General features: G+C 47.7%; 1 protein-coding gene and 1 non-coding gene across 4 annotated transcripts; one reads left to right on the top strand and one right to left on the bottom strand.

Annotated features, from left to right (window-relative positions):
- Positions 1–1,210: 1,210 nt before the first annotated feature.
- Positions 1,211–19,826, bottom strand: LOC147347853 (serpin B6-like). Of its 3 annotated transcripts, none has more exons than XM_086370463.1 (7): positions 19,739–19,826; positions 9,613–9,787; positions 9,297–9,446; positions 4,565–4,682; positions 3,467–3,609; positions 1,909–2,064; positions 1,211–1,722 (listed from the first exon to the last, which is right to left on the bottom strand). In XM_086370463.1, the coding sequence occupies exons 2-7, from the start codon at positions 9,775–9,777 to the stop codon at positions 1,318–1,320; spliced, it is 1,137 nt and encodes a 378-aa protein (XP_086226589.1). In that variant the 5' UTR covers positions 9,778–9,787; positions 19,739–19,826; the 3' UTR covers positions 1,211–1,317. The 3 variants fall into 3 exon arrangements, with proteins under 3 accessions (XP_086226589.1, XP_086226592.1, XP_086226590.1); XM_086370466.1 differs by having other exon boundaries at positions 19,613–19,822; XM_086370464.1 differs by lacking the exon at positions 1,909–2,064 and having other exon boundaries at positions 19,613–19,747.
- LOC147347854 (U6 spliceosomal RNA) lies at positions 5,786–5,891 on the top strand. The gene has a single exon (XR_015153299.1). It is a non-coding gene; the product is annotated as a U6 spliceosomal RNA (small nuclear RNA).
- Positions 19,827–22,428: the final 2,602 nt, after the last annotated feature.

Consider the following 22,428-nt stretch of genomic DNA (forward strand, 5'->3'; position numbering starts at 1 on the left):
GAGTTTCAGGTTCAGCATCAATCCTTCCAATGAACATTCAGGACTGATTTCCTTTAGGATGGATTGGTTGAAACCTTAGCCGCCTCTTTATCTCCAGTACCAGTGGCAGGATGGAAAGTCACCCGGTGTACATCCATGACGTGGTCTGAAACGCCCCCATCTTGTGAACAGGACCTGTCTGCTCATCTCTGACCCCGTGGGCAACTGAGCATGCTCAGGAGTGTGCACGGTCAAGCAGTTGAACTCGCCTCTGACCACAGACCCTCCAGTGCAGACACAGTGGCTCGGGGATGGACTTCTCTGGTCTGGGTTCACGGCCCTCCCCTCTTCTGCTGGTTTCTGGAGGGCTCACGTTTGGGGGTCTCTGAGGCCTGCTCCTCCTGCCTGTGGCTGCCATAGCCTCTGCTTCGCTCTGGTCTCAGGAGCAGGGCCACTGAGCAGAGGAGACAGGGAAGCCCCGCTCATCCTTTCAGGCCCAGAGCAGACAGTGCTCTCCTCAAAGGCCTGGACGGGGCGGGCAGAGGGAGGACCCAGAGAGCAGGCAGCCAGTGCTGCCCACCGACAGGACCACCGAGCACCCACCTCCGATGGCAGCTGCAGTTCTGAGAAGGCACGGGACACGAGAACACATGGGTAGGCACACACACACACACACGCACACACACACACACACACAGACACACACAGACATACACACATCACAGACACACAGACACACACACAGACACACACCCATAAACAGACACACACACAGACACACACGCACACAGGCGCGTGCACACACACACATACAGACACACAGACACACACACAGACATACACACACCAAAGACAGACACACACAGACACACACGCACAGATACACACAGGCGAGCACACACACACAGACACACACACGCACACTAAAGAGACACACACAGACACACACAGACACACACAGGCACATGCACACACAGACACAAGCACAGACATACACACACCAAAGACAGACACACACACAGACACACACGCACAGATACACACAGGCGAGCACACACACACAGACACACACACACGCACACTAAAGAGACACACACAGACACACACAGGCGCATACACACACACACACGGGCGCGTGCACACACACAGACACACACAGACACACAGGCATGCAAACACACACACAGACACACCCACAGACACACACACACACAGAGACACACACAGGCGGTCTCGATCAGCCCTTTATTTGTGGACCTCGCCAGGTCACCTGGGTTCCAGCTCTTCGCAGAGATCGGGGACAGTGGTGAGGGGCAACGGGGGGCCCCAACCACCTCGTCACGGCGAGCAGAAGCGGCCACAGAACAGGATGGCCCCGGTACTGCTGTGCTGGATGAAGAAGAGGAAGGGGCGGTTGGCACAGAACCGGGGAACGGTCCTCAGGGATAGCCCCCTGATCCTGGCCTCTGAGGCGGCCACGGCCTCCGTGCCCTCCTCGGTGACCTCCATGAAGGGCTTGTGCACGACCTTGGACAGGTGCAGGCCTGGCTGGCACGACAGCCCGCTGAAGTCGGCCCGGGCCGTGTTGAAGCCGTCGGTCATGCCCAGGTCTCGGAGGACGCACTCCATGTCATAACTCTCCTCCAGCGTGAAGCGGGGCAGGAACACCTCCACCTCCTCCTCGGCCAGCATGTCCGGCTTCGTCCACATGACAAATTTCTCATAGGTCAGGGCCTTCTCGACCTGGAGGAGAAGGTAGGAGATCTCAGTGGCTGCATCAGTGCTGCCTCTGGGACCGTCCGCTGCGACCCACGCTCCGCGCCCTGTGGGCCCGGAGCGGCCTGCCGGCTGCACACAAGTTCCCAGAGCCCAGTGCCCGGCAGGGATCCAGATTAGACCTGGGCCCCGGGGCCATGGCTGCCTGGTTACCGTGTTCAAGTCAGTTCTTTCTCTGGGCAGCAGGATGACCATGTTCAGCTCTTGGCCGACATAGGGAAGCACCAGAATCTGGGTGCAGATTTCTGCAATGTAGGTCATTTTAAAGGTGGACTTCCTGAACATCATTTGCACAGGTTTCTGCACATTCTATAAAGGAAATGGATAAACCTTAAGTTGAAATAAGACCTGTGGACATGCTGGAAGAGTCATCAGAGCCGTCCACCTGCGCCCACACACTCTGTCTTGTCTTCCAGACTCACCTCAGTTCTATGTCATCAGCTCATCTGAACGGCTCCAGCTCCCACCCCTGGTTCCCAGCACTCAGGCCTCAGGAGCTGTTCTCCTGCCGACCCAGGAGGGCTCCACATGGACATTCCCGGCAGGACCTCTCCCCCGGCTCCTGCCCACCTGACATCTGCATCTGGACGCAAAGGAGCCTCCAGTTCGGCTCCCACACTGGCGGCTCGTGTTCCCCTCCACCTTCTCCATCTATACCTTCCCATCTCTGCTCGTGCCGACACCACTCATCCCGCCGTCAAACCCTGGAGAGTCCTGGGTGCCTTTCGCGCCCCACAGGTGACCCATGAGCAAACCATGTTGCTCTAGTTTTAAAGACAACAGGGCTGCCCTGGTGGCTCAGGGGTAAATAACCGCCTTCCAATGCAGGAGACACAGGCTCCATCCCTGGTCTTGGAACACCCCACAGCCCAGGGGCTTCTAAGCCCACGGGCCACAACTACTGAGCCTGGGCTGAGAGCCCGGGAGCCGCAGCTCCTGAGGTCACGGGCCTGGAGCCTGAGCTCTGCACCAAGAGAAGCACCGGCAGGAGAAGCCCGAGCACCGAGCCAAGAGGGCCTCCACCACGGCAGCTGCAGGAAAGGCTCGTGGCAAGAAGACCGGGCACAGCCAAGACAAATAGATACAATTATTAAAAAAAAAAAAAAAGACAAAACAATCTGACTTGTGCTTCCTACCCCGACCACTCTCAGCCCAGCCACGGTCCTCAGGAAAACTTCCAAGTAACCTCCCTGGTCCTGCACATGGGCCCGAGGGGCTCTGGGAGATCAGAGCCACTGTGAGAGGCCACGGGCTCTGTGAGAGCTCAGAGGAGGGACACAGGAACCAGGAACCTGGGCTGGGGAGACCGCTAGGGAGGCTTCTGGATAGCTCTGCAGAGAAAGGCATCTGTATAGGTAGCTCCTGACAGGAGGGGGACAGATGGTAGGATCCAGGCCCATGGAGCGTCACAGCCACGGTCTGGAGTTTGAACTGGATCTCCGGAGTTCTCGGAGGCCCAGACACCTGTGAGCTGCCCCGTGGGATGTGTGATACAAGACAGAACACCGGCCGCATGGACCTCCCCTGATGATACACCAGAGGAGGAATAGGGAAGAGGAAGCCAGGGTTTGCCCAGATCCACATCTGACCGCCAGGGCCACAAGAAGCACAAATTCCTTAAGGTCAGCCTCCTCTCAAGCTCCATAAACCAAGGGGACCCCAGAGACCATTTCCAAGAACCTCCTTCGCTTTATGACACATTCTTATTCACCTTGCTGACTTGGAAAGGCCTTTCCTTGGTGTGCACTTTGTAAAACTGTTTGTCCCAGTTCCCTTTGAAGTAGATGGCATTCACGAGAACCAGACATGTCATGGGGTAGACAGAATTTGCAGACAGCAAGTCTCTAATTTTACCTGCAAAGATTTAAAGAACCAGTTAGCTAACAGGGTTACCTGGTGGAGGTGAAGGGCACAGTACTTACTGGTCCGTCCCATGCAGGAGTCAGTGCACAGACCAGAGGGTTCCCTGTCCCCCAGACAACCACAAACAGGGAGTTGTCTGTTTACTCACTAAGTTGGGTCCCACTCTTTGTGACTCTGTGGACTGTAGCCCACCAGGGTGTTGCATCCATGGGGTTCCCCAGGCAAGAATACTGGAGCAGGTTCCCATTTCCTTCTCCAGGGGATCTTTCTGACCCAGGGATCCAACCCGCCTCTCCTGCATTGGCAGGTGTATCTTTACCATCCGAGCCACCAGGGAAACCCATGCAGGGAGTCTGGCCCCTAAAGCTAAATCAGCGACAAAAACCTTAATGTCTCCGCTCAGAAAATACCATGAGTTGCATAAAACACATACAATGAACAAATAATAGGGCAGGATAATTCACAGTGACAGAAAAAGGAATGTTTGGTCTACAACGTGAGGGGACTGTCCTGAAGGGGAGAGGCCGAAGCCAGCGTGCAGAGCACGAAAACGAAGAAGCGCAGGTGGACGAGGGCTTGACCGAGTGTCCTGCAGTGATGCTCAGCGACCCGCAGAGCATGTGCTCTGCTGCACAGGCAGGGAGGTGGAGCCCAATCCAGAGTCTTCCTTCCGCCCTTTGTGAAAAGGCAGACTATATGAACATTAACTGCAACAGCCAAAAGTCAAAGTGTGATTGTTCTGGAAGAGGTGCACCAAATATTGATGAGGAGGGGGGAAGCTAGAGAAATTGATTACTGATTAAATTTCAGAAGTGGATTTGAAAGTTTTCAGTTTTATAGAGAAAAAAAGCCATTTCTGTTTACATTTGATGGTCTTGGGAAGGAACTGATGGAAAATAAGACTGATTCAAATACTGTGCAAACAAAAGTAGTGACACGTCCTCACCTTCTGTCTTTTCGGCTACCCAGGTGTTTATGTGCTTCCTGGACTCCTCCGTAGCGCAGACAAAGCCCAGCTCTTCCATCTCTGCTTGGTAGAATTTGCGGCAGGAATCTTTGAAAGACTAGGAGAGACGGAATGACAGAATCACATGGCTACAGAAACAGACAACGCCAAGAGCTTACTTCTTCACCGCGCCAACCTGAACACTGATCATTTGATGGTTACTTGTGAATGTACAAACGAATGTGCAGAATTAAACTTCAATCCGGTTTCTCCATTTTCAACTACATTGAATAAATAACTGAGTAAAATCACAGGCTTCCCAGGTGGCACAGTGGTAAAGAATTCGCCTGCAAACGTTGGAGACAAGGGTTTGATCTTGTGCGGAAGATCCCCTGGAGAAGGAAATGGGAACGCACTCCAGTATTCTTGCCTGGACAGTCCCACGCACAGAGGAGCCTGGAGGGCTACAGTCCATGGGTTCCAAGGAGTCAGACACGACTTAGCGACTAAACAACAACAACACAGCCGTTCAAGAGAGGCGATGCGGCAACGCTGCCGCCAGCACACGTTCCAGGCGTCACTGCCGCGTGACCCTGGAAAGGTGCAGCGTCTCTCTGGCTTCCTCGCCCCCTGGAAGCAAGGACGCAGCAGTAGCTACGTCTCAGAGGTGCTCTGAGGACCAGGAGAATTGGCTCTGCCGATGTCACGTGGCTGAGTTCTCCGCACACTGTGGACCCTGTATCTTGTGGTCCAGGTGCCTCATTTCATAGAACCCTCACATCATTCAGGCTCTGCCAACCTACTGCTCCACTTCTTAATCGGGGCTTTTGAAAAAGATATCAGTCTCTCAGTCTAAGAAAATGGTCTGGAAGCAAAGTGGTCACCTACAAGTCGATACCTCATCATACCCTTGGTGATTTCAACAGCTTTTAAACACATCTGAAAATAAGTGCCTGCTTCTTAAAATACTATTTAGTAAGTAATGACCAGTCAAAAAGCAAACTAAAGGAATATCTAATTATACATTACGATTGGTATTGGATTCTGGGAATACTTGATCACTATGAAATAACTGACAAATATTTCTCATCTTTTGATTTTGTATTCCATATCAAAATAACGTTCTAAATATCAATGCTTTTCTTGGGGCTTCCTAAGAAGGCAGAGGAATAGGATGGGGAGACTACTTTCTCCCCCACAAATTCATCGAAAAAACAATGAGTGCTCACTTCGGCAGCACATACAGTAAAATGGAACGATACAGAGAAGATTAGCATGGCCCCTGCGCAGGGATGACACGCAAATTCATGAAGCATTCCATATTTTACCCAAAGCAATCTATAGGTTCAATGCAATCCCTATCAAGCTACCAACGGTATTTTTCACAGAGCTAGAACAAATAATTTCACAATTTGTATGGAAACACAAAAAGCTCAAATAGCCAAAGCAATCTTGAGAAAGAAGAATGGAACTGGAGGAATCAACCTGCCTGACTTCAGGCTCTACTACAAAGCCACAGTCATCAAGACAGTATGGTACTGGCACAAAGACAGAGATCTAGATCAATGCCACAAAATAGAAAGCCCAGAGATAAATCCACACACCTATGGACACCTTGTCTCTGAAAGGAGGCAAGAATATACAATGGAGAAAAGACAATCTCTTTAACAAGTGGTGCTGGGAAAACTGGTCAACCACTTGTAAAAGAATGAAACTAGAACACTTTCTAACACCATACACAAAAATAAACTCAAAATGGATTAAAGATCTAAATGTAAGACCAGAAACTATAAAACTCCTAGAGGAGAACATAGGCAAAACACTCCGACATACATCACAGCAGGATCCTCTCTGACCCACCTCCCAGAATATTGGAAATAAAAGCAAAAATAAACAAATGGGACCTAATTAAAATTAAAATCTTCTGCACAACAAAGGACACTCTAAGCAAGGTGAAAAAACAGCCTTCAGAACAGGAGAAAATAATAGCAAATGAAGCAACGGACAAAAAACTAATCTCAAAAATATACAAGCAACTGCTGCAGCTCAGTTCCAGAAAAATAAACAATCCAATCAAAAAGTGGCCCAAAGAACTAAACAGACATTTCTCCAAAGAAGACATACAGGTGGCTAACAAACACATGAAGAGATGCTCAACATCACTCATTATCAGAGAAATGCAAATCAAAACCACTATGAGGTACCATTTCACGCCAGTCAGAATGGCTGGGATCCAAAAGACTACAAGCATAATTGCTGGAGAGGGTGTGGAGAAAAGGGAACCCTCTTACACTGTTGGTGGGAATGCAAACTAGTACAGCCACTATGGAGAACAGTGTGGAGGTTCCTTAAAAAACTGGAAATAGAACTGCCTTATGATCCAGCAATCCCACTGCTGGGCATACACACTGAGGAAACCAGAAGGGAAAGAGACACGTGTACCCCAATGTTCATTGCAGCACTGTTTATAATAGCCAGGACATGGAAGCAACCTAGATGTCCATCAGCAGACGAATGGATAAGAAAGCTGTGGTACATATACACAATGGAGTGTTACTCAGCCATTAAAAGAATACATTTGAATCAGTTCCAATGAGAGGGATGAAACTGGAGCCTATTATACAGAGTGAAGTAAGCCAGAAAGAAAAACACCAATACAGTATACGAATGCATATATATGGAATTTAGAAAGATAGTAACAATAACCCTGTATGCAAGACAGCAAAAGAGACACAGATGTACAGAACAGTCTTTTGGACTCTGTGGGAGAGGGCGAGGGTGGGATGATTTGGGAGAATGACATTCAAACATGTATAATATCATATATGAAATGAATCGCCAGTCCAGGTTTGATGCATGACATAGGATGCTCCAGGCTGGTGCAGTGGGATGACCCAGGGGGATGGTGTGGGGAGGGAGGTGGAAGGGGGTTCAGGATGGGGAACACGTGTACACCCATGGCAGATTCATAAGTATATCGCAAAACCACTACAATATTGTAAGTAATTAGTCTCCAATTAAAATAAATAAATAAATATCAATGCTTTTCTTTAAATATCCACCAGAAAAAAAAAAGAAGTTAGGGAAAATTAGCCAATTCTTTTTGTTTAATGGAAATTTTGCTTTTCTGTATATCTAAGGCTCATACAAAGAGATAATAAAATAGCATGTAGCTAAGACTGATAAAAACAAGTAAACCAGGTTGTAAAAAAAATTCACACCGAGCTGTACAAAATTACCAATATTTGACCTCATGGTGACTACATTCACTTTACACCACCTGTTTTAAAACAGTTAATTTAGAGTCTGAAACAAGTGTGGAAAATAATGAAAAAAGTCATATAACAGAATAGGATTGCTATCCTAAACATACAAAGAACTAATTTTTTTTTAAAAAGACATAAACCCCAAAAGTAAAACTACACAAAGGACATATAAATCGGCACTTTCAGAAAAGATACAAATTTTTGAGTGACATGCAAAGCTGCTCAGTCTCGTGAGCAATCAGAATGTTAAAGGCTGAGCACCTGCAGTGCTGAGCAGAGGGTGGACATGCCCACCTGCTACCCTTCCTGAGGATGACGGGAAGGGCTGCAGCCATCGGAGTGGGAATGAGGCAGAATTCACTGAGATCTGAGAGCCTCCCTCTGTCCCTTCCCTCTAAAGTCCATCTGGAGTAGCACGTACACACAGGACAGAACCACACACACAGGGTCCCTGCCGGCTCGGCCCAGGCTGGGCCCCACCCCACGCCCACCCGGGGCTGGCGGCTGTGTCTTGGTACAGCCACCACTGAGCACGCCGCCCGCCACCGTGAGGAAGGGTGAGGTGGACACACGCTGCTGCTGAGGCTGAAGCCCCATCACTGTGGCCACCAGATACGAAGAGCCGACCCATCGGAAAAGACCCTGATGCTGGGAGACATCGAAGGCAAAGGAGAAGGGGGGACAGAGGACGAGGGGTTGGATGCATCACCGACCCAATGGACGTGACTCTGAGCAAACTCTGGGATGCAGTAGAGGACAGAGGAGCCTGGGCTGCTGCAGCCCACGGGGTCAGAAAGAGTCGGACACGGCTCAGTGACTGAACAGCAGCCACACAGGTAGTGAGATGCAAAGCCTTTCTCTAGGTACGGGGGACAAGCCCTCAGACTGGGGGTGGGGGCGACGTGGAAGAGAGTGTGGGAGGACTCTGGCTCTGTCTGCGTTTTATATAATAAGAACACACTCACAGGTTACTTGAGGTGTGTATGAAAAAAATTTAAAAATCATGAAGCACTGTAATTAAATAGAAACAGAGTCAAATAGACATAAACTTAAAAAAAAATTCTGCACAGGAAAAGATAATCAAAATATTTACATGTATAAAAGAATTGAGCAAGTCTCACAATGCACAAAATACTTCCAACATGTGAAAAACAACACCAGAAATATTCTATTTAATCACGTCTTTCTTTGGGCCAACTCCTCTGCAATTGTGGTATGATCCGTGTTAGTCCTCTGACAATCATCTCACTGAAGCTTCATGAATATGTGAACAAGGCTGTTACAGGGCTCCTCTTACAGCCAATGACCAAACGGTTCCAGGAAGTGTGAGGTCGTGACTGGAGTCCCACACCCCGCCCTCCGTGTGGGTCTCAGCCCACAAGGCCTGTCTGCACCACAAGGCCCGCCTCCCGTCTCCACACAACCTCAGTCTCTATCTGCTTCAGGCAATCGGGAGTAGGACTTACTGAGAGGAAATTGTAAGTCTTCTCTCCAAAAAGCCTATTGGCAGTTCTGAGCAAGTACCGTGTGTCCGTCCTATTAACTTCGCAGAGAAGGTTCTGGAAACCCTGGTGGACATCTTCACCTCCCCCACTGCTCTTGTTTAGAGAAAGAGTCTGAAAAAAAAAAACAGATAAAAACACACGAGTGAGGTACGCCCTGACTACAGGAGAGCAAGGCCTGTCTGCCGAGCAAGGCCTTTGGGAGTCAGATCGCGGACACTGGCTCATGGGCAAAGGAAAGAGCATCGGCCGCCGCCCAGAACTGGCTTCCCGAACGTACCTGGCACATCTGGGCTGCGGTGTTGCCCCTGGCCCCCAGGAGGACCATGGCCAGGGCAGAGGAGATGCTTAGGGGTGCAATAAGCACATTCTTCGAGTTGCCCTCACCCAGTTTTTTCAGAAGGGTCAAGGCAAACGTGCCGTTTGCTTCTGACAGCGCATCCATGGTGGCGAGGCTGAAAGGATGGATTTAAAATCAGTGTCACGCAAATTCAGGCCACAGGTCGGCCACGTCTCACTCCGCTCTTAACTGTTGTTAGCACTGACGCTCTGCTTGGACGAGCAAACAGGTACACGCACAAAACTCGGTTTCCTCGGGGCCTCAGACCCTCCTTGTGGGCTTCTAACACGTGAACACGGCTGAGACATGCTGCTGACATACAGAGTGTGCTGGGACACGGCCTGGGAGGGTCGGGAAGGAGCTGTATGCTTTTGCTCCCATTTCTAGATTGTTCGGTGTGTTTGGGGCCTATAGGTACGATTTTATAACAAGAATCATTCAAAATGATCAATCCAAACACACAGTTACACAAGTTGAACATTATGTAAAGAGAGAGAAAGACCCCGATTAGCATAACCTGAAGCCTTGAGATAAAAGACACGTAAATCCCGTACAAAGAAGCATGAAAGCCTCAAACACAAACCCCCTTATGCCCAGGTCTCCTCCTATGGAACCTCCACCTGTGCCAAAGTTCAAATCCAGGGCCCTGTGCCCAGGCTCAGGGCCTGCTCACCCCACTCAGGACAAGGGCTTGGGATGCGCCCACATCCACCTCCAGGGCCCGGCCTCGGAGGTCAACAGCCCCGCCACGGAGGGCGTTCGGTCCAGAACAGGACACTGTGGGGAGGGGCGGGGGTGCGCGAAGGTTCAGGGCCTCTCTGCCTGGTGGGAAGGGATGACAGCTGAGAGATCCCCAGTTCTTCAACAGAAAGCAGCGTCAGTCCTAGATACCGACGTGGGAGAAACAAGCAGGTGAGCCCGAGGAAAGGCGCGAAGCCACAGGGCGTGCAGGTTGGCAGCCCCACTCCGGGCCCTGCGTCAGCTCCCTGATTTCTGCTCCCTGCATGAGGACAGGGACGCACCAGGTAATCTGTGCTCCTGATAGCGTGCAGGGCAGCTCACCCCAGAACACTTCACGGCAGCATACTGATTGCTCTGAAGTAAAGAGACTTGAGAAACGGTGCAAAAAACGTGCTCTGCCCTTCTGCTCACCCTGAAAGCTGAATATAAATCTCCACGTGGAAATACCCTCCCTGTACCAGGAGGCAGAGAGACATCTTTATGGCCAAAGAGGGAAATGAAAGGCTGAAAAGGCTGTACAAGAAACCAGCAAACCCTGTTACTTCACGAACTTGCTCCCCAGGCAAAAACCCCTTGTTTTGTCAAATCTTCACTGACGGGGTCCACCCCCAGCAGGATCCAAGGGTATCCTCGGGAAGGATGGCATTGGTGATAGAGATAACATGGGTCTTATAATGAACTGGAACCTGATGACCCGGGATTGAATGATAAGAGAATAAAGGAGAAAGAATAAAGAGAAAAAAGGAGCCTGATATTCCTTGGTTTACACAGAAAGCCAATAAAGCCCCCGGCACGGGACTTGCTCTGTTCACGGAGGCCACAGGCGCCGTCTCGGTGGGGTGAAGACGCAGGACACCTTCCCGATTTGGTCTTAGAAGCCCGGGCAAAAAAGTGAACTCAGAGAGCCTCTGTGCTCCAGGGAATCAGCCTGGAAAAAGAAAGAGAGAGAGAGAGAAAGAAAGAATGACACAGGGAGACTCAGCTTAGGTGGAATGGGTCTGTAACTTTATTTTCAAAAGGGGCTTTTATACCCTGAGTCACACATTTCCAGAAGTGAAAGATACAAAGTCATGCAGAATCAGCCCAACATTACATCAGTTTTACCTTTATCAAAACCAGGACATTTTTTGCATAGCTATTCATAAACAAGGGTCTTATGTTATGTCTGGCCCTGCGGCCTGTTAACATTTCATGACTCTTTCCTGATAAAGGGTGATCAGCCAGAAAACTTGTTTTCCCCTAAAGTGTTTTTTCTTTATGTCTCCCAGCCTCAGAAAGTACTAAATAAAGTTACATTCTCACGGAGCAAAGGTGCAGTGGGTCACAACAAAGAAAGAACGTACTAGCTCAAAGGTATGATGCGGTTAACACCAAGGCTGCTGCTTGTTTTCTTACATTCCAGCTACATTAACTAGCGCACTCCCAGGTGCAAATGGACAGGGATATGGGGGCCTGGCAGCAAGCCCTGGCCCGACAATGAAGCCCTTTACCAGTACTGTTCTAATAACCTTTCATCCCTCAAAGGGCTCTGTGCTCATTAGGACTTTTAGAATGCCTAGGCTTCCCGTGCCTTTCATGGTTGGGGAGTTGTGAGCAATGATGTGCGTTAGTTGTAAGGGCACGGATAAACCTGCCAAGCAAGCTAAAATGCGAACAGAGAGGTTAGGGTTGAAATACTCCTTTCAAGCCCAGGAGACTATAACTAGAGCCCTAAGTTGATTCTTTTTTCAGCGAAAGGTGGTCAGGGAGAGCCCCCTGCTAATGTCACAAGAGTTGGTGAAAGGCATAGTATACTAAACAGTGGACAGACAGACTTCGGTTTCAGGGCAGATGCTCCAGCAGGTCCGGGGGTCCCTCGAGTCCTGATCTGCCTTTGCCTGTCAGGTCTCCTCTGCATGACCTTTGTCACGGGTGGGATCTCCCGTGGTGGCCCCCGGCACTTCAAACACACAAAGCTGCCTGCCTTGTCACTTCTTGAGTCTTGTATCTTCGAGGTTGGCACAAAATTCAATGGCGTTGGTTTTCTGCTATTGATTTGTCTTAGGTCAATTTAATTTCTAGACCAGCCAGGAAGAATGTAGAGGAGAGGAAACACTCCCCCCACACACATTCTCTTCCATCTTTAATATCCAATTTCTTGCTTAGCAGCTAAGTCATGTCTGATTCTTTTGTGACTCCATGGACTACAGCCTACCTGGCCCCTCTGTCCATGGATTTTCCAGGCAAGAATACTGGAGTGGGTTGCCATTTCCTTCTCCAGGGGATCGTTCTGACCCAGGGCTGAACCCAAGGCTCCTGCATTGCAGAAGGATTCTTTCCACTGAGCCAGCAGGACAGGCCTTAATATCCAATACCTTAACACTAATACAGAAAAAAGCAGAGTGCACTTGTCTTCAAAGGCCACAGTGAGGCTGCTGGTAGTTCTTTCCATCCACTGACAACAGTTGCTGATGGTCATTAAAGGTGAGCGCACACCCACTCCCTGTGAAATCGCTAAACTGAAAAGGAAGGAATGAAGCAGTGAGGCCCAGAGGTTTGTTCAGGATACTCTGACGGCAGAAAATATGTCAATCGGGAGATAAGTGAACAGCCCACACTGATACAGGCCCCGAAATCAGACAGGAAACGGTGCTTCGTGCACTCCCTGGGGCACTGAGACAGAACACCAGAGGCAGCACTGTGCTCCCCAGGCAGGAACTCGGGAGGGTCCTGTACCCAGGGCTGGTGTGAATTGCTCTGATAGTTCAGGCCCTGCAGACTCAACTCAGGAAACAGTGCAAAGGAAAGTTATCAGAAACAACACAAAATGAGCATAATTAGCAAACTATGTGATGGCTGACCTGAAGAGCAGCCAGAATCAAGGAAGAAGTCTTAAAACAGGGAAAAGAATGGAGCAAAACCAGCTACAGAAAGAGCTGATTTAAAAAGCAGCCTAGCTCTGCTGGGCTCCAAGGAGCATAGTGAGAGCTGAGCACCAGGTCATGACTGAGAGAGTTATTTCCTAGACAGGTTGATAAGGAGTCTAGGGGTCCCCAAGGAGAGAGGGGTCTGGAATTCTCAAGGAGGAAGAAAGGACAAACCTTTTTTCCTTCTCTACAGTCCTTAGGATTATATAACAATAATGTATCCTGCCTGAGGATAGTCGAATCCAAAACAATAAAGTAAATGGCAACGGGATCATACTTATCAGTAATTACCTTAAATGTAAATGGGTTGAATGCCCCAACCAAAAGACAAAGACTGGCTGAATGGATACAAAAACAAGACCCCTACATATGTTGTCTACAAGAGACCCACCTCAAAACAGGGGACACATACGGACTGAAAGTGAAGGGCTGGAAAAAGATTTTCCATGCAAATAGGGACCAAAAGAAAGCAGGAGTAGCAATACTCATATCAGATAAAATAGACTTTAAAACAAAGTCTGTGAAAAGAGACAAAGATGGTCACTACCTAATGATCAAAGGATCAATCCAAGAAGAAGATATAACAATTATAAATATATATGCACCCAACACGGGAGCGCCGCAATATGTAAGACAAATGCTAACAAGTATGAAAGGAGAAATTAACAATAACACAATAATAGTGGGAGACTTTAATACCCCACTCACACCTATGGATAGATCAACTAAACAGAAAATTAACAAGGAAACACAAACGTTAAACGATACAATAGACCAGTTAGACCTAATTGATATCTATAGGACATTTCATCCCAAAACAATGAATTTCACCTTTTTCTCAAGCGCACATGGAACCTTCTCCAGAATAGATCACATCCTGGGCCATAAATCTAGCCTTGGTAAACTCAAAAAAATAGAAATCATTCCAAGCATCTTTTCTGACCACAATGCAGTAAGATTAGATCTCAATTACAGGAGAAAAACTATTAAAAATTCCAACATATGGAGGCTGAACAACACCCTGCTGAATAACCAACAAATCACAGAAGAAATCAAAAAAGAAATCAAAATTTGCATAGAAACTAATGAAAATGAAAACACAACAACTCAAAACCTATGGGACACTTTAAAAGCAGTCCTAAGGGGAAAGTTCATAGCAATACAGGCATACCTAAAGAAACAAGAAAAAAGTCAAATAAATAACCTAACCCTACACCTAAAGCAACTAGAAAAGGAAGAAATGAAGAACCCCAGGGTTAGTAGAAGGAAAGAAATCTTAAAAATTAGGGCAGAAATAAATGCAAAAGAAACAAAAGAGACCATAGCAAAAATCAACAAAGCCAAAAGCTGGTTCTTTGAAAGGATAAATAAAATTGACAAAACATTAGCCAGACTCATCAAGAAACAAAGGGAGAAAAATCAAATCAATAAAATTAGAAATGGAAATGGAGAGGTCACAACAGACAACGCAGAAATACAAAGGATCATAAGAGACTACTATCAGCAATTATATGCCAATAAAATGGACAACGTGGAAGAAATAGGCAAATTCTTAGAAAAGTACAACTTTCCAAAACTGGAACAGGAAGAAATAGAAAATCTTAACAGACCCATCACAAGCACGGAAATTGAAACTGTAATCAAAAATCTTCCAGCAAACAAAAGCCCAGGTCCAGACAGCTTCACAGCTGAATTCTACCAAAAATTTAGAGAAGAGCTAACACCTATCCTGCTCAAACTCTTCCAGAAAATTGCAGAGGAAGGTAAACTTCCAAACTCATTCTATGAGGCCACCATCACCCTAATACCAAAACCTGACAAAGATCCCACAAAAAAAGAAAACTACAGGCCAATATCACTGATGAACATAGATGCAAAAATCCTTAACAAAATTCTAGCAATCAGAATCCAACAACACATTAGAAAGATCATACACCATGACCAAGTGGGCTTTATCCCAGGGATGCAAGGATTCTTCAATATCCGCAAATCAATCAATGTTATACACCACATTAACAAATTGAAAAACAAAAACCATACGATTATCTCAATAGATGCAGAGAAAGCCTTTGACAAAATTCAACATCCATTTATGATAAGAACTCTCTAGAAAGCAGGAATAGAAGGAACATACCTCAACATAATAAAAGCTATATATGACAAACCCACAGCAAACATTATCCTCAATGGTGAAAAACTGAAAGCATTTCCTCTAAAGTCAGGAACAAGACAAGGGTGCCCACTTTCACCATTACTATTCAACATAGTTTTGGAAGTTTTGGCCACAGCAATCAGAGCAGAAAAAGAAATAAAAGGAATCCAAATTGGAAAAGAAGAAGTAAAACTCTCACTATTTGCAGATGACATGATCCTTTACATAGAAAACCCTAAAGACTCCACCAGAAAATTACTAGAACTAATCAATGATTATAGTAAAGTTGCAGGATATAAAATCAACACACAGAAATCCCTTGCATTCCTATACACTAATAATGAGAAAACTGAAAGAGAAATTAAGGAAACAATTCCTTTCACCATTGCAAGGAAAAGAATAAAATACTTAGGAATATATCTACCTAAAGAACAAAAGACCTATATATAGAAAACTATAAAACACTGGTGAAAGAAATCAAAGAGGACACTAATAGATGGAGAAATATACCATGTTCATGGATTGGAAGAATAAATATAATGAAAATGAGTATACTACCAAAAGCAATTTATAGATTCAATGCAATCCCTATCAAACTACCAACGGTATTCTTCACAGAGCTAGAACAAATAATTTCACAATTTGTATGGAAATACAAAAAAGCTCAAATAGCCAAAACTATCTTGAAAAAGAAGAATGGAACTGGAGGAATCAACCTACCTGACTTCAGGTTCTATTACAAAGCCACAGTTATCAAGACAGTATGGTACTGGCACAAAGAGAGAAATATTGATCAATGGAATAAAATAGAAAGCCCAGAGGTAAATCCACGCACCTATGGACACCTTATCTTTGACAAAGGAGGCAAGAATATACAATGGATTAAAGACAATCTCTTTAACAAGTGGTGCTGGGAAAACTGGTCAACCACTTGTAAAAGAATGAAACTAGAACACTTTCTAACACCTTACACAAAAATAAACTCAAAATGTATTAAAGATCTAAATGTAAGACGAGAAACTATAAAACTCCTAGAGGAGAACATAGGCAAAACACTCTCTGACATACATCACAGCAGGATCCTCTATGACCCACCTCCCAGAATCTTGGAAATAAAAGCAAAAATAAACAAATGGGACCTAATTAAAATGAAAAGCTTCTGCACAACAAAGGAAACTATTAGCAAGGTGAAAAGGCAGCCTTCAGAATGGGAGAAAATAATAGCAAATGAAGCAACGGACAAACAACTAATCTCAAAAATATACAAGCAACTCCTACAGCTCAATTCCAGAAAAATAAATGACCCAATCAAAAAATGGGCCAAAGAACTAAATAGACATTTCTCCAAAGAAGACATACAGATGGCTAACAAACACATGAAAAGATGCTCAACATCACTCATTATCAGAGAAATGCAAATCAAAACCACTATGAGGTACCATTTCACGCCAGTCAGAATGGCTGCGATCCAAAAGTCTACAAGCAATAAATGCTGGAGATGGTGTGGAGAAAAGGGAACCCTCTTCAACTGTTGGTGGGAATGCAAACTAGTACAACCACTATGGAGAACAGTGTGGAGATTCCTTAAAAAACTGGAAATAGAACTGCCTTATGATCCAGCAATCCCACTGCTGGGCATACACACTGAGGAAACCAGAATTGAAAGAGATGCCTGTACCCCAGTGTTCATCGCAGCACTGTTTATAATAGCCAGGACATGGAAGCAACCTAGATGTCCATCAGCAGACGAATGGATAAGAAAGCTGTGGTACATATACACAATGGAGTATTACTCAGCCATTAAAAAGAATACATTTGAACCAGTTCTAATGAGATGGATGAAACTGGAACCTATTATACAGAGTGAAGTAAGCCAGAAAGAAAAACACCAGTACAGTATACTAACGCATATATATGGAATTTAGAAAGATGGTAACAATAACCCTGTGTACAAGACTGCAAAAGAGACACCGATGTATAGATCAGTCTTATGGACTCTGTGGGAGAGGGAGAGGGTGGGGAGATTTGGGAGAATAGCATTGAAACATGTATAATATCATGTATGAAACGAGTCGCCAGTCCAGGTTTGATGCACGGTACTAGATGCTTGGGGCTGGTGCACTGGGACGACCCAGAGGGAGGGGAGGGGAGGGAGGAGGGAGGAGGGTTCAGGATGGGGAATGCGGGTATACCTGTGGCGGATTCATTTCGATATTTGGCAAAACTAATACAATATTGTAAAGTTTAAAAATAAAATAAAATTTAAAAAATAAATAAATAAAAAGCAGCCTAGCTCTGCTGGGCTCCAAAGAGCAGAGTGAGAGCTGAGCACCAGGTCATGACTGAGAGAGTTATTTCCTAGGCAGGTTGATAAGGAGTCTAGGGGTCCCCAAGGAGAGAGGGGTCTGGAATTCTCAAGGAGGAAGAAAGGACAAACCTTTTTTCCTTCTCTACAGTCCTTAGGATTATATAACAATAATGTATCCTGCCTGAGGATAGTCTCTGGATTAAACTTTCTGGCTAATTCTGTTATCTTAAAATGTAAATTATGGGAGTAGGTCTGGTGAGGTCTTTACAACCTCCAGACATTCTTTGGATTCATTGGAGAGTATATAACTTCATTGCTAACACTACCAAGGGGGTACTCTTTCTGCCCCCTTCTGATGCCTATGTCAGAAGCTTTCTCTATCTCCTTTATACTTTAATAAAACTGTTACACAAAAGCTCTGAGCGATCAGGCCTCGCCTCTGGCCCCAGATTGAATTCTTCTCCTCCGGGGGCCAAGAATCCCAGTGTCTTCGTGTGATTCAAAAACAACCTTTCATGACTCTGCAGTCCAGCCTTCATCATTATGGCAGCGCCCCCCACTCCCCAAAAAGACATAGAGAGAGAGAGGGGTGGAGAGCAAACCAAAACATCCTTTTTCAAATAGAAACATGAACAGTTCAAGAACCATTCGTTTCTAATACTGACAAAGTAAGACGGGGATTCTTCTCACCCTGTGCAAGTGACGCTATAAAGTGCTGCCCCAGTATTTCCAGTGTAATTAAGGATTGCTGTTGCTGTTCAGTCACTAAGTCGTGTCCGACTCTTTGATGACCCCGTGGGCTACAGCCCGCCAGGCTCCTCTGTCCATGGGATTCTTCAGGCAGGAATACTGGAGTGGGTTGCCTCCTCCAGGGGATCTTCTGGACCCAGAGATCAAACCTGAGTTTCCTGCACTGGCAGGTGGATTCTTTCACACTGAGCCACCGGGAAAGCCTCAAATACACTTCAAAGTGCTATGAAATGCATTTCTGCAGCTGTGCTCAAGTCAAGTGCAAAGAAAGGTATTCGTGAAAGTGAAGGTGAATGTCGCTCAGTCATGTCCGACTCTTTCGACCCCATGGACTATACAGTCCATGGAATTCTCCAGGCCAGAATACTGGAGTGGGTAGCCTTTCCCTTCTCCAGGGGATCTTTCCAACCGAGGGATCGAACCCAGGTCTGCCACATTGCAGGCGGATTCTTTACCAGCTGAGCCACAAGGAGGCCCAAGAATCCTGGAGTGGGTAGTCTATCCATTCTCCAAGGGATCTTACAGACCCAGGAATCGAACCAGGGTCTCTTGCATCGCAGGCAGATTCTTTACCAACTGAGCTATCAGGAAAGCTCATTATCACCTTTAGGGAAGGTATACGAAGATATAACAAAGATAAGATAGTCCCATGGACTTCCCTAGTTGCTCAGTTGGTAGAGAATCTGCCTGCAATGTAGGAGACCCCACTTTGATCCCTGGGTCGGAAAGCTGTGCTGGAGAAGGGATAGGCTACCCACTTCAGTATTCTTGGGCTTCCCTTGGTTCAGCTGGTAAGGAATCCGCCTGCTTATTAACAGTCTCACGACTTGGTGAGACTGTTAATGAGATATTTCAGATGAGATGAGATATTTCAATTAGCTTAGATAGATAATGAAGTTGGACTTCCCTGGTGGCTCAGATGGTAAAGAATCCTCCTGCAGTGCAGGAGCTCCAGGTTCGAGCCATGGGTGGGGAAGATCCCCATTAAGGGACAGCTCTTCTCCATTCAATGCACATGCCAGTAAGAAGCATACACATTTCACAGGACCCCAAGAGAGCGCAGGGGCCAGGATCCACACTCACAGCGTCGTGACGTCCGCCGCTCCACCTGGTCCGAAAGGAAACCCAGCCCGGTGCCAGCCCTCGCCCGATCTGCCCGCCTTCTGCCTCGGGCAGGCCGGTGCCACCGCCCAACCACCCCACACGTACCGAGCACGGTAGGAGCAGGCTGGGCAGGGATGGAGGCGCTGGGGCCCAAATACCTGGGCTGGAGGAGTGGGGCCGGGCGGGATGACCTGAGATCGGGGCAGAGCAGGAGGAGCGGGGTGGGAAGGGCGGGGCGGGGCGGGAGGGGGATGCAGTGGCGGGCGTGGTGGGGCGGGGCGGACCGGGCCATGCCGGAGGGCGGGGCGACAGTTAGACCTGCACAGGGAGCAACAGCATCTTCCTACCCCGGAAGCCCACCTAGGTAGCAGAGCTGGAACCCACAAGCTCTATGGGTTGGAAGCTGATTGTATGGAGGACTCTATCAGGTCACAAAGGAGGCGAGGGATAGAACTGATCAAACACGCTCTTCCTCTTCTGTGGGTTCAGAGGGACAGCAAAGAGTTGTGCCTCTGTGCAGCGTAACGGGCCCGATGGGGTCAGAAGGTCGGAGCTGGTGATGCGGTGGGGAATGGGCTGGGCTCCCGGGGTGACAGAGGAGCTGGGCCCGAGGGAGGGGTGAGGTCCAGGGGCGGCTGGAGGAGGAACAACCAGGCGGAGTCACTGGTGGGAAAGGGCTCCCGCTCCCAGGAGGTACACTCAGGCCCGGGCAGAGGGTGTGGGCCGGGGAGCGCCCAAGGTGAGGCAGGCAGGGCTGGAAGGATTGAGCAGGGCTGGACTGGAAAGAACCTGGAGGCTGTTCTGAAGAATTGGGGTTTTATCCGTCAGTCATGGCGCTGTGGTGTCGGAAAAGACTGTTGAGAGTCCTTGAACTGCAAGGCAATCACCCAGATAATCCTGAAGGAAATAAATCCTGAATATTCATTGGAAGGACTGAGGCTGAAGCTGAAGCTCTAATACTTTAGTCACCTGATGTGAAGAGCTGACTCATTGGAAAAGACCCTGATGCTGGGAAAGATTGCAGGCAGGAGGAGAAGGGGACAACAGAGGATGAGATGGTTGGATTGATCATTAACTCAATGGACATGAGTTTGAGCAAGCTCCGGGAGATGGTGATGGACAGGGAAGCCTAGCGTGCTGCAGACCACGGAGTTGTGAAGAGTCAGACACGACTGAGGAACTGAACAAGAACATTGGGAACCACTGTAAGACTGAAACTGGACGAGTAACGTGATTCCTTCATTCATCCATATCCTCCCCTCCTTCCCTCCCGTTTCCTTTCTGACTCTAGCACCGGCCCTCAGGATGGACTGGGTGCAGGGGGAGAGGCCCCAGGGGCCCCTAGGACTTGGCTCTGGGGACCAGGGCACAGCCAGGCGGGCCTGAGCCTGGGCAGTGCAGCAGTGACGGGATGCTGCCCAGAGCTGATGAGGGCGGGCATCACAGGATGTGAGAACCAGGTGGACTGGGGGCAAGGGGCCAGGAAAGGAGTGGAGATGCAGGTGCCAGTTACTAGTGTAACTCAGGCATCTGTACTCATCGTGATGTGATTAAGTGAAAGAGAGCCTCCCGGGGAAGGGGAGGGTCAGGGGTGTAACATAGCATTGCTGTGCTTAGTTGTCAGTCGTGCCGGACTCCTTGAGACCCTGTGGACTGTCGCCCACCATGGCCTGAAAATCCACCCGTGGGATTTTCATTTCCTGCTCCAGGGGAGCTTGCTGACCCAGGGGTCAAACCCGCATCTCCCATCAAAGAGGACTCATGGTGCTTGCGGAGCATGAAGTGAAGGTGTCCAGGAGACAAGTAGGAACAGAGCAGGATATGGGACATGGGTGCAGGAGTCGCATGCGGGACTCACCGGCCCAGCTGCGCCTGTGTGTCAGAGTCATAGCTGAGGACAGAAGCTGAGGCCCCGCCAGAGTGCGAGTGAAAGTCACTCAGTCGTGTCCGACTCTGCGACCCATGGACTGTGTGGTTCATGTTTAGAATTCTGCAGGCCAGAATGCTGGAGTGGGTAGCCTTTCCCTTTTACATGAGATCTTCCTGACCTAGGGATCGAACCTGGGTATCTGCCATCGCAGGCCAATTCTTTACCATCTGAGCCACCAGAGAAGACCCAAAGAGATACATAGGGGGCATGAACTCCTTCTAACAATCAGTTAAAACTCAAAAGATTTTGAAATGTTATCTTTTCCAACTAAATTTTCCTTATGTGCTTACTTTTAAGAACGTAGCATTGTATCTGAAAAATATTTCCCTGTCTGGTTGAATCTGAAGGATCCTGACAAAAAAAAGAAAAACAGGGCGTTGAACTTCCCGACCCAGGATGCAGTGAGTATAACCATAGTGTCAGTGCAATCAACACTTACAAGAGGTCTTCTGGAAGCTATTTCAGAAGTTTCCCAACACTGTCCAGAAGGGAGCAGGTTTCCACGTTTTTCAAAGGCTTTATTTCATGATCTGACTTTCAGCTCTAGAGAAGAAACAGAGTTGGTTCTGGCAAGCGCACCCCAACAGGTCTGGGTCACCCACCACCACCAAGGTCAGTCCCTCTTGGCCTCCTAACTCTCAGCCCAGTGAGTCCTGTCCGGGTATTGTTAGCAAAAGACCGTGCCTGCTGCTCTGCCTGCGGGCACTCAGATGCCATTTCTCAGCAGCCTACAAAGAGCAATGCTGAGCACGGCCCTGTTCTGCAAAGGTTTCTGAAACTTTGAAGGCGTTTCTCCCTCTAAACTTGGTTTTTCCTTAACTTTGAAGACCTTTCTCCCTCCTAACTTGTTTCTTCCATAACTTTG

The sequence above is a fragment of the Bos grunniens genome, chromosome 23, assembly GCF_055505025.1.
Source record: "Bos grunniens cultivar Pamir isolate PY7600 chromosome 23, Bosgru_T2T1.0, whole genome shotgun sequence".
In the NCBI taxonomy this organism is placed as follows: Eukaryota; Metazoa; Chordata; class Mammalia; order Artiodactyla; family Bovidae; genus Bos; species Bos grunniens.

Bases quoted from the DNA above. Each gene is read 5' to 3' on its own strand.
- LOC147347853 (XM_086370463.1), bottom strand. From the start codon at position 9,777: ATGGATGCGCTGTCAGAAGCAAACGGCACGTTTGCCTTGACCCTTCTG. The intron at 9,447-9,612 runs GTACGTTCGGGA...TTTTTTTTTCAG, and splicing joins CCGCAGCCCAGATGTGCCAG to ACTCTTTCTCTAAACAAGAG. The intron at 4,683-9,296 runs GTAAGTCCTACT...CGTCTCTCCTAG, and splicing joins AGACTTACAATTTCCTCTCA to TCTTTCAAAGATTCCTGCCG.